The 10,801-nt window shown below is 33.8% G+C and overlaps 1 protein-coding gene across 1 annotated transcript; it reads left to right on the top strand.

The window, feature by feature from the left end:
- Positions 1 to 1,186: 1,186 nt before the first annotated feature.
- LOC110923172 (carotenoid 9,10(9',10')-cleavage dioxygenase 1) lies at positions 1,187 to 7,269 on the top strand. Its single transcript, XM_022167345.2, has 14 exons — positions 1,187 to 1,469; positions 2,917 to 2,987; positions 3,080 to 3,094; positions 3,207 to 3,318; positions 3,570 to 3,669; positions 3,790 to 3,852; positions 4,347 to 4,457; positions 4,598 to 4,782; positions 4,893 to 5,031; positions 5,624 to 5,744; positions 5,829 to 5,930; positions 6,032 to 6,283; positions 6,795 to 6,906; positions 6,999 to 7,269. The coding sequence occupies exons 1-14, from the start codon at positions 1,251 to 1,253 to the stop codon at positions 7,026 to 7,028; spliced, it is 1,632 nt and encodes a 543-aa protein (XP_022023037.1). The 5' UTR covers positions 1,187 to 1,250; the 3' UTR covers positions 7,029 to 7,269.
- Positions 7,270 to 10,801: the final 3,532 nt, after the last annotated feature.

The raw sequence follows: 10,801 nt of genomic DNA, 5'->3' as shown, positions 1-10,801 counted from the left end.
AAAACATGTATAACATACCTGTTACAGCAGACAGGCCAACAGATAACCCAGTCAGAGATGCAGCCATTGAGTTTGACATACTTGTCAGGATGATCTGGTTCCTCCTTAGGGTGTAAGATTATGATGGTGATGAAATCGAAACAAGGGTGGTTTCGGTTATAGAGAGAGAGCCGATTGATGTTATTAGGATTGTGTAAAATTGTGTAACCCTTAAACTCTCTAATAATCTCCTTATATATATACCCAAGATGAAACCTAATTAGTTAATAAGGGTAATATGGTCCATCAACAATTACCAACTAATTATTAATAGGTTATTAATATATTTTGATTTATATAATATAAATGATTATAATGGCTACAAGATTAAATATTATAACAGTTATATATTTAATCTCACATAGCGAACGTACCATGTTGGTCGGCATTCTCTATAAAGACAAAGACCGACGCATTCCTCATTCTCTTGTCCTCCTCTTCGCCTCTCACCTCTCAAAGGCAACACATTTGCATGAAACCTGTGTTACGGAGGGGCTCTCTTGAAAAAAAAAGTTCTGCAATCTAGACGCCACCTAAGCAATCATCATGCCCCCGGCCCACCCTTCTTCCAATGGCGCCCCATCATTCCTTCTTTGCCTCCTTGCGTATTCCTGTGATTTTCCCACGCCTAACGTCACCCTACTTGTAACGGTGTTCACACCCCTAACGCGACCTATGTGACACCAACGACACCCCACAATGGTCTCAGAGGCTCCTTCTCACCTTCTATCGTTGTCACGAACACGACACGTCCTCCTCGCATCACAGATACTCCTAGCATGACTTCATAGTAGCGAGAATTCATTAACTAAGCATAAGTATAAAATTAATTAGTAACCCAAATTACTATAATCGTCCTCATCAATAACTCTAATACCACTTCTTATATTTTATAACTAAAACGAAGTATATTCGTTACAAAACGACGAAAAAACTAATACCACTTTTTATATTTTATAACTAAATCGAAGTATATTCGTTACAAAACGAAAAAAATAAATATTTTTCTTGTGACTCTCGTCTAACCGAGACCACTAACGAGAATGGCAAGTTAGTGATGCGTCCACGTGGCCGAATCCTTCACCATTCTCTAACGAAATATCCTCTGTCGCAAAATTCCAAAATTTAATACCAAATAAATCAACCACTTTGATTTCATTTCATTTCATTTCCACACACACACACACACTTCTTCTTCTTCTGTGATACAGATGGGAACCATGGAGGCGGAGATAGGCGGAGGAGTGGTGGCCGTAAACCCTAAGCCGAGCAAAGGCTTCAGTTCTAAAGCAGTTGATTGGTTAGAGAAGCTTCTGGTGAAGTTGATGCATGATTCATCGCAGCCTCATCACTGGCTGTTAGGTAACTTTGCTCCTGTTGGTGATGAAACTCCTCCTTGCACAGATCTCTCCGTCATCGGTCACCTTCCGGTTAGTTTTTTTCATGCTCCGACGGTTGTATATCGGTAGTTAGCGACAGTTATTGTTGATTTATGCTTGCTGTTGTAGGTTATATTAGCTTAAATTGCTGTTGAAGTAGTATATGATGTTTAACTGTACTTGAATTTCGGTAATTCGTCTCGTGTAGGTGTTCAGTTTAAGTTATTAAGATATGTTTGTTACGGAATTGGATCGTTGATGTATTACTATGCTTAATCATGTATTTGTGATGTATTTGTATCTGAATGTTTGATTCGTGTTTGAATTTCGTAATCGGACACCTACAGGTTAGGTTTTTTCATGCTCCGCCGGTAGTCAGTTTGAGTAATCGTTGATTTATGTTTGCTGTTGAAGATTATTATAATTGCTATTATTAGTAGATGATGTTGAATCGTACTTGAATTGCACTAATAAGTCTTATATTATTATATGTTTATATAGTTTAAAGCTATGAAGATATGTTAGTTATGGTATTGTATAGTTGATGTTTTATTATGCTTAATCATGTGTTTGTAGTTTATTCAAATCTGAATGTTTGATGTGTGCTTGAATATCGTAATTGGACACCTACAGGTTAGTTTTTTTCGTTGTCGGTTTGAGTTATTGTTGATTTATGCTTGCTGTTGAAGATTATGTTGTTGATTTTTTGTTCAGCCTTAGCGTAAATTGCTGTTGAATTAGTAAATGATGTTGAATCTTACTTGAATTGCGGTAATTCATCTCATGTATGCGTTCGATTTATGTTATTAGGTTATGTGGTTACGGAGCTGTTACTGTATCATTGATGTTTTATTATGCTTAATCATGTATCTGTGGTACATTAATAATTTAATATCTGAATGCTTGATACATGCTTGAATTTCGTAATTGATGGAGTTTGTTGCTAGTTTCTGTCATGAAATGATTTTATCATATTTCGATTGTGATTATCTGTAATCATATAATATCTGAATGTTTGATTCGTACTTGAATTTCGTAACCGATGGAGCTTGTTGCTAATTTCCGTTAGGAAATTGTTTTATCATGTATCTATGGTGATATATCTGTAATCAGATATCATCTGTGTTCAACTCATGCTTGAATTTCGTAATTGATGGAGTTTGTCGCTAACTTATGTTAGGAAATGGTTCAGTATGTTCCTAAGGTGATACCAATAATCTTATAATATCTGTGTACTTGATTCATGCTTGAATTTTGCTGGTGGAGTTGTTGCTAATTTTTGTCAGGAAATGGTTTCATTACGTTTTCCCGGTGATTATCTGCAATCATATAATATCTGAGTGTCTTGAATTTCGTAATTTAAATGGAGTTTGTTGCTAATTCTGTCAAGGAATGGTTTTATCATGTTTGATTAGGAGTTTAGTGAATATTATTGTATTAGATGTAACATTCTGTCTTTTTGTGCTAATTAACATTTCAAAAATCTTTGTGATCACAGGAGTGTCTGAATGGCGAGTTTGTTAGAGTAGGTCCTAATCCAAAGTTTGCTCCTGTGGCTGGATATCACTGGTACATAACATCTACAGTTAGAATATAATACAAAACTCGTATTTATCGATATGTGATCCTTTATTTACATTGGTTCTTTTGTTTGTTTGCAGGTTTGATGGAGACGGGTAAGTGTTGTTTGTTCCTTCATCTTCCTATATAAAATTCTGTGTTGAATATCATTGTTCATTATTTTCTACTTTTTAAATAAATCTAGAATTTGAACCACTTTATCCACAGCATGATCCATGGCTTGCGGATCAAAGATGGAAAAGCAACTTATCTCTCACGTTATGTAAAAACATCTCGTTTGGAACAAGAAGAATATTTTGGAGGAGCTAAATTTATGAAGGTAATCCTCTAAAACGTATCCAAACATCTCTAATCTTTTCAATTTTTCTCGGTAACATATTATGCTATTCTCTTTGATGTTCTCTGGTTGCTACTAATTCTAGTTTAGCTGTCTGAAATATGTCCGTTTGTTTTAATTTTGTTAACTGTGAGGAAGTAAAGGTAATACAACAAGCTGATAAATGGAAGTAAATACTTTTTGCATAGGTTTACATTATAGAAGTAGTTACAGTTTAGTTATGGTATTTTCAGATTGGAGATCTTAAGGGGTTTTTTGGTCTAGTGATGGTCCAAATGCAAATGCTTAGATCAAAACTGAAAGTTCTAGATCTTTCATATGGCCAAGGGACAGGTTGGTTGATTAATTTCTTTCAGTACATGATCTCAATTACAAAATACAATTCGTGCTATTTTTCATTATTACTTTGTCTGGAGGAACCTTATAAATAACGATTTATGTTCGTCTTTTTAGGAAACACGGCTCTCATATATCACCATGGAAAGCTCTTGGCGCTATCAGAAGGAGATAAACCATGTAAGTTGTTCACTTACTTTAAATACACACACACACACACACACACATATAAAACCTATTTTAAGTAGAGAACTGAGCAGACCACATAATACCCTTGTACGAAACGAAACGAAACGAAACAAAATGTTTAGTTGGAATTAATGGAAGAGAAAAAAGAGTGGGTAGACGGTTACATAAATATACACCTTAAAGTAAAAGCTACAAGTGTTGTAGTTCTCCACATATTCATAGTTATGTATTAATGTGATAATGTCCCTCATATATATATAACCAATTTTAAGTAAAGAAATATGGGAACTGCATAAACATTTGTATGAACTGTTGGACAAATATAACCGCCTTATGTATCATAGTTAAAGCAATACGTAAAAGGGTTTTTTTGCAGTTATCGTAGTTTTCTGCTTGAAATTGGTTTCATGCCGTAGTGTTCTTTAGGAAAAATATAATATGAATACACCTTAATGTGCATATTGCACAAATTTTCTGAATTTCAGATGCCATTAAAGTATTGGAGGATGGTGACCTGCAAACTCTTGGCTTGATGGATTATGATAAGAGGCTTTCTCACACATTCACTGCTCACCCAAAGATTGATCCAGTTACCGGTAAAACATTTTCTTCATTAATCGGATTATTAATTATATCGTATTATACTATACTATACTATACCCATATTAATAAGGCAATGGAATGAACAGTAGTTTTCTATTATTATACTATCTCACAAAATAGCCATTGTTTATAGGTGAGATGTTTGCATTCGGATACTCACAAAAACCACCATTTGTCACATACCGTGTGATTTCAAAGGAAGGTGTTATGGATGATCCTGTGCCAATAACTATACCAGAATCAGTAATGATGCATGACTTTGCGATTACCGAGAATTATGCTATCTTCATGGATCTACCTTTGTACTTTAAACCAAAAGTATGCGACTTTTAAATTCCCGTCACTCTTTTAGTTGTATTTTAATTTACGGCTTTATTTAATTTATATTAAAATAAGCTCATTAAAATTTTCTTTATTGCTACTCTTAGGAAATGGTGAAGGAGAAAAAGTTGATTTACATTTTTGATAAAACAAAGAAAGCTCGATTTGGTATTCTTCCACGGTATGCAAAGAACGAGCTCCAGATTAAATGGTTTGAGCTTCCAAATTGCATGATATTTCATAATGGTGAGGGCTCTTTATAATGTATATCTTTTTCTACACTCCATTTAAGTACTATTGGAGCTCTTTCAATGATATGATTATTCAAAACTTCAAAATATTAGAGTAAAATGCCATTTTCGTCCCTGCGGTTTGGCCAGTTTTGCGATTTTCGTCCAAAGGTTTGTTTTTCCGCATCTGGATCCAAAAGGTTTGAAATCTTGCGATTTTCATCCGGCTCGTTAACTCTATTCATTTTTCTCCATTAAGTTAGGGGTATTTCCGTCTTTTTACCTACTTGTTTTTGTTTTTTGTTTTGTAAGGGCATTTTGAATATTTGTGCATTATGCTAAATACTTGTACATAAAGTGAAAAAGACCGAATTGCTCTTTGAGTTAACAAAAAAGATGGAAATACCCCTGACTAAACAGAGAAAAATGGATGGGGTTAACGAGCTGGATGAAAATGGCAAGATTTCAAACCTTTTGGATCCAAATGCAGAAAAACAAACCTTTGGACGAAAGTTGCAAAACTAGCCGAACCTCAGGGACGAAAATAGCATTTCACTTAAAATATTATATTAAAAATTCTGATCTTTTTAATTGTCTCCGTATACCAGCAAATGCATGGGAGGAAGGAGATGAAGTTGTTTTGATTACATGTCGCCTTCAAAATCCAAATTTGGATATGGTCGGTGATGGTGCTCGAGAAAAGCTTGATAAAGATTTCTCAAACGAGCTGTAAGACTCTGATCCTTTATTAGTGTTTCGAGAGGTTAAAAGGGGCATTTTAGTAATTTTTCTAGTTGAAATTCCTTTTTTTAGATTCGAGATGAGATTCAACATGGAAACCGGTCTTGCTTCTCAGAAAAAGTTGTCCGAGTCTGCTGTTGATTTTCCTAGGGTCAACGAGTATTACACTGGCAGGTAAATAATGAAAAGGTTATTTACGTTAAATAGTTATTAGTATTTGGATGTTACTCTTTATTAAATAAATTATATATGTTGTTTCTCAACTTTTATGTCAGGAAACAACGCTATGTGTATGCAACAAGGCTTGACAGCATTGCAAAGGTCACCGGCATTGTTAAATTTGATTTACATGCAGAACCCGAAGTTGGAAAAACAAAGCTTGAAGTCGGAGGAAATGTTCAAGGGATATATGATCTTGGGCCCGGTAGATTTGGTTCAGAGGCAATATTTGTCCCTAAAGTTCCAGGTGTCGATTCTGAAGAAGATGATGGCTACTTGATCTTCTTTACACATGATGAAAACACCGGGTATATATACAACTCTTATGATACTTCATTATATTATATGAACCAGAATTTTTAAACGATTGGTTTGTTTTTAAATTCCCTTCAATTGTTTTACCAACGACAAGTTGATGTCAATATGGTTGAACCGAACAAAGGCTTGTTCATGTTCTTTCTTTCAAGTTCAACCAACAAAACGAACAAAAACGAACACTTAAACGAACGTATTTTCTTGTTTGTGTTCGTTCGTTAAGAAGATAAGTTTTTTTTCGTGTTCATTCGCTTAATAGATAAACGAACAAACACATATTCCAAAAATACAAAAAACAAGCCTGTAAAAAATATTATAGTTAAAATATACATAATATTTATTATCTTATACATTTGGTCATGTTTAGGTGTAAATGTATTATTAAAGCATGCAATATGTGTACATAAGCATAAATTAACGAAGGAGAACCAAGCGAACACAGCAATCATGAGAGTTGAATGATCAAATATGTGATCATGATATTTGTTTTCTTTTTTTTTGCAGGAAATCGTCTGTAACAGTTATAGATGCGAAAACAATGTCTCCTGATCCAGTTGCGGTTGTTCCATTGCCCCAAAGAGTTCCATACGGTTTCCATGCCTTCTTCGTGACAGAGGTCGGTTAATTTGATTTCTTGAAACCTTCCTTTAAAATCGTTGTGACAGAAATTTTGAAAAAAGGTTTCTGATTTTGTGATTTTTCGAACAGGAACAAATTCAAGAACAAGCAAGGTTCTGAGTTAATTGGAGGTGAGAACCAGTTATCGCAGATGGGTAATAACGTTTGTTTCTAAGCATTGTATACAGTTTTAGAGTATCATAATACGAATCCAATGTATATGCACATAAATACTTTATATGTGATATGCAGTTAATATTGTCTTGTTAACGCGTTTGGTCACGTTGACCAAACTTGACGTTAGATATGAACGTTATGTTAATATGAAATTACCATCCTACCCTTTTACTGTTTAAAAAAATGTGTTTGGTTGGGAAGGTCTTCATCTTTCTCGTCATTATTATAGATCTATAGTTATCAATGGTCTCACTTTGGGATCCGCTCGTCTATCATTAGAAATGTAGCTGGACGATCAACAATTAGTTGGTTGATCGGAGCTCAATCCGTCGTGACTCCATTCACGGCTGCAAGCGAGCGAACCGACTTTAGATTGTTAAGCTTGAACCTGATTCAATAACCGGCACAATCTATACTATATTATAATACATGGCCAAGGGTATTTTAAGATACCTAAAAAATAAGAACTTTTCCCTCTTTTTATTTATAGAAAGACCCCTAAAATGAGGGTAGTTTGGTCTTTTAAACATTATTTATTTTTTAGCCTCTAAATTTATTACACTTAAATCCCTAAGGTTTTAACAAAATTATAGATAATTAGTTACAATTCACACATCCACAACAAACTTATAATTTTTTTTTACGTATTATTGACATATCTTATAAACTATAATGTTTAAAAAAAATCCAAAGATAGCATGATGACCTACACATTTTTGTCGACGTTTCGGTAGTTGTCTTGTTCAATATCGACACACGGATTAAAAGGTACAAGTCGACAATGCTTAAAAGATAGCATGATGACCTACACATCCGCCAATTCTGTCATCAACAACCAAGCACCACCGTCACCATCAACACTTGAAAACAACCCACATCCGCCGGAGAAGGTGGTTGGAGAAAAATTTGAAAGAAATAAGAGGGTGTTGAAAAGTTTACCTGATTACACAGCTGCCAGACCTGAACCAAGCATGAACTGAAGCCCAGCTGAACCAAATCTGAACAACAACAATAATCACCGCCACTGCCGGCAACCACCTTAGCCACCATCTCTGTCGTTTCCATCTTTCTCTCTCCGACTTCCTCTCTGATCTCCTCTCTTCGATCTCCCTCTCTCTCAAAGATTATGGGTGTGTGTATGTGTGCATATTGATCCAGAAGAGGGAAGGGTTTCACGGGAGGAGAAGGGGTGCGTTACGGTGAGCTTATAACAGGAAAGAGACCGACAGATCCGGCTGATTACGGTGATGGAGGTGGCTGATTAGGGTGGAGGTGGTGGCTGATTAGGGTGGAGGTGGTGGCTGATTACGATGATGGATGTGTCTGATTAGGGTTTGGATTGGGGAAAGATGAAGATGAAGGTGCAGTTTTGACAAGTGAAGTTGTGTCTGATTAGGGGAAAGATGTAGATGTGTCTGATTAGGGTTTGAACATGTGAAGTTGGGGAAGATGAACCATTTAAATAGGGTGATTTATTTAGTTTACTCTATTATTTTTAATCAATATTGAGTTAAAATAAAAACAAAATGACCAAAATACCCCTTTAGAAAAGGACAAAAAGTAGTTTTTTTTTGTGAAATCTGATCTGATTTCAGTTTTGGACTAAAATGGCAACAAAATGCAAACCTCAGGGACCTAGATTTAAAGTTTTTGGATTTTGGACTAAAGTGGCAAAAGTGAGCAAACCTCAGGGACCATTTTGGCTATTAACTCTTTATTTTATGTGAATGTTAACTTATTTGATTTTTCTGATTCAGTTGCATGATGAACATTCCAATTTAAACAACCCAGTTGTCGAACAAGCTTCTAAGGTATTGATTTTGCTGGTTTTAAGTATTATTTTTGCGTATATCTTTCATATTAACATTAACATGTTCGTTATGTTATTATATGTGTGTTTTATTGCAGGATGATAGTGATAAAAGTGTTGATATTATTTATTATGTTGCAATGTTTAGTCCATACAAGTCTAATCTTTAACGTGAATTTAGTGAAGATGTAATTTTAAGGTTTGTTTATTCTTTTTTTAACTTTTGTATTCAATTTTTGTCCTTTTTAAGGATCGAAAGTTTGAGACTCAAAGGAAGTGATCCAAAAGACTATCTAAGTGAAAATGAAGTAATGTTATTATTTTAGACAATTCTAAGGACAATGAAAAAGAAGATGAATTAGAAGATACTGCCGATTTAAGCACAAACCAGAAAACCTGATTAAAATTACCTCGAGTGTCAATTCAGAAGCGGAACAGAGTTCATTCTAATATGAAATCTATGAAGTGTTTTTATGTTTTTTTTTTTTCATTTTCAGCTGTTATGTTTGATCTTGATGTATGAATAAAGTTTATTTTATATTTGAACTTTATTTTTTGTGTTAATATAATGCAGTTATTGACCATATTAATAAAGTTCAAAATAAAGTTAGTATCCTAAATTTACAAGTCAACTGAAATTATATAGCTTAATATCCTAAAGTTGCAATAAATAAATATTGAAGTTAGATATAGTCAATCTGAAATCATAAAATATTGCAGTTATTCTTGGATATTGTTCTAATAATTTGTATTTCTTAATTAAAAAATAATAAGGTAATAAACTTTAAAGCTAAACTAAAAAACTGAACTTATTATAAATGGATCCAGTTATAAATTCAATTGTTGCGAAAAACCAAGCATGTGAGATTGAAAATTCTAAGGTCAGTTATGTTATATTGCAGTAGTGAATAATTGTTACTTTATTTATTTTATGTGAATGTTAACTTATTTGATTTTTCTGATTCAGTTGCATGATGAACATTCCAATTTAAACAACCCAGTTGTCGAACAAGCTTCTAAGGTATTGATTTTGCTGGTTTTTAAGTATTATTTTTGCGTATATCTTTCATATTAACATGTTCGTTATGTTATTATATGTGTGTTTTATTGCAGGATGATAGTGATAAAAGTGTTGATATTATTATTATGTTGCAATGTTTAGTCCATACAACTCTAATCTTTAACGTAAATTTAGTGAAGATGTAATTTTAAGGTTTGTTTATTCTTTTTTAACTTTTGTATTCAATTTTTGTCCTTTTTAAGGATCGAAAGTTTGAGACTCAAAGGAAGTGATTCAAAAGACTATCTAAGTGAAAATGGAGTGAGGTTATTACCTGACACTTGAGCTTTTAGTTTTCAATATTTATGTTTAAGACTTATCTTTCCTTATTTGTGTGTTACTTTATATAACTTTTAATTATGTTTAAGACTTATTTTTTCTTATTCGTGTGTTACTTTATTACACCAATGGTTTCTTGAAGTACTTGATAATTTAAATTCTAAATTTAACAATTACTAGACATGTGTAACACTTATGACATACATCCACCACAATAATGTTATCATAAATATTATACAAGTAAGAAAACTACTAGAAACAAGTGCCGCAATTCAAAGTGTCGCCCCCGCCACATCGCGCGGGCACTCTACTAGTACTTATCATATGGTCGAATAAAACATCAATATGAGGGGTGACAACGACGGACTAGGGTAGTGATTGCAATAAGACGGGTATTGGTAATCGTAACCCCATAACCGATTGTATATCCGTGTTCCATACCCAGCTCAATAGTCAATTCTTGTTGGGCATTTGCCGAACAATTACATGTGTATTGGACATACCCATTAGTTTGTTGAAGACATAACTTTTTTTTAAGAATTACTAAATATATAAAATTACATTTAC

This window comes from Helianthus annuus, chromosome 17, assembly GCF_002127325.2.
Source record: "Helianthus annuus cultivar XRQ/B chromosome 17, HanXRQr2.0-SUNRISE, whole genome shotgun sequence".
Lineage (NCBI taxonomy): Eukaryota > Viridiplantae > Streptophyta > Magnoliopsida > Asterales > Asteraceae > Helianthus > Helianthus annuus.
Note: the sequence above shows the minus strand (reverse complement) of the source record. Positions and strands in the feature narration are given on the sequence as shown.

What these genes read in the sequence shown, in the direction of transcription:
- LOC110923172 (XM_022167345.2), top strand. Translation starts at nt 1,251, where the DNA reads ATGGGAACCATGGAGGCGGAGATAGGCGGAGGAGTGGTGGCCGTAAAC. An exon ending in AAAGATTGATCCAGTTACCG is followed by an intron (nt 4,458 to 4,597) that starts GTAAAACATTTT and finishes CATTGTTTATAG; the next exon opens with GTGAGATGTTTGCATTCGGA. An exon ending in AACGAGTATTACACTGGCAG is followed by an intron (nt 5,931 to 6,031) that starts GTAAATAATGAA and finishes CTTTTATGTCAG; the next exon opens with GAAACAACGCTATGTGTATG.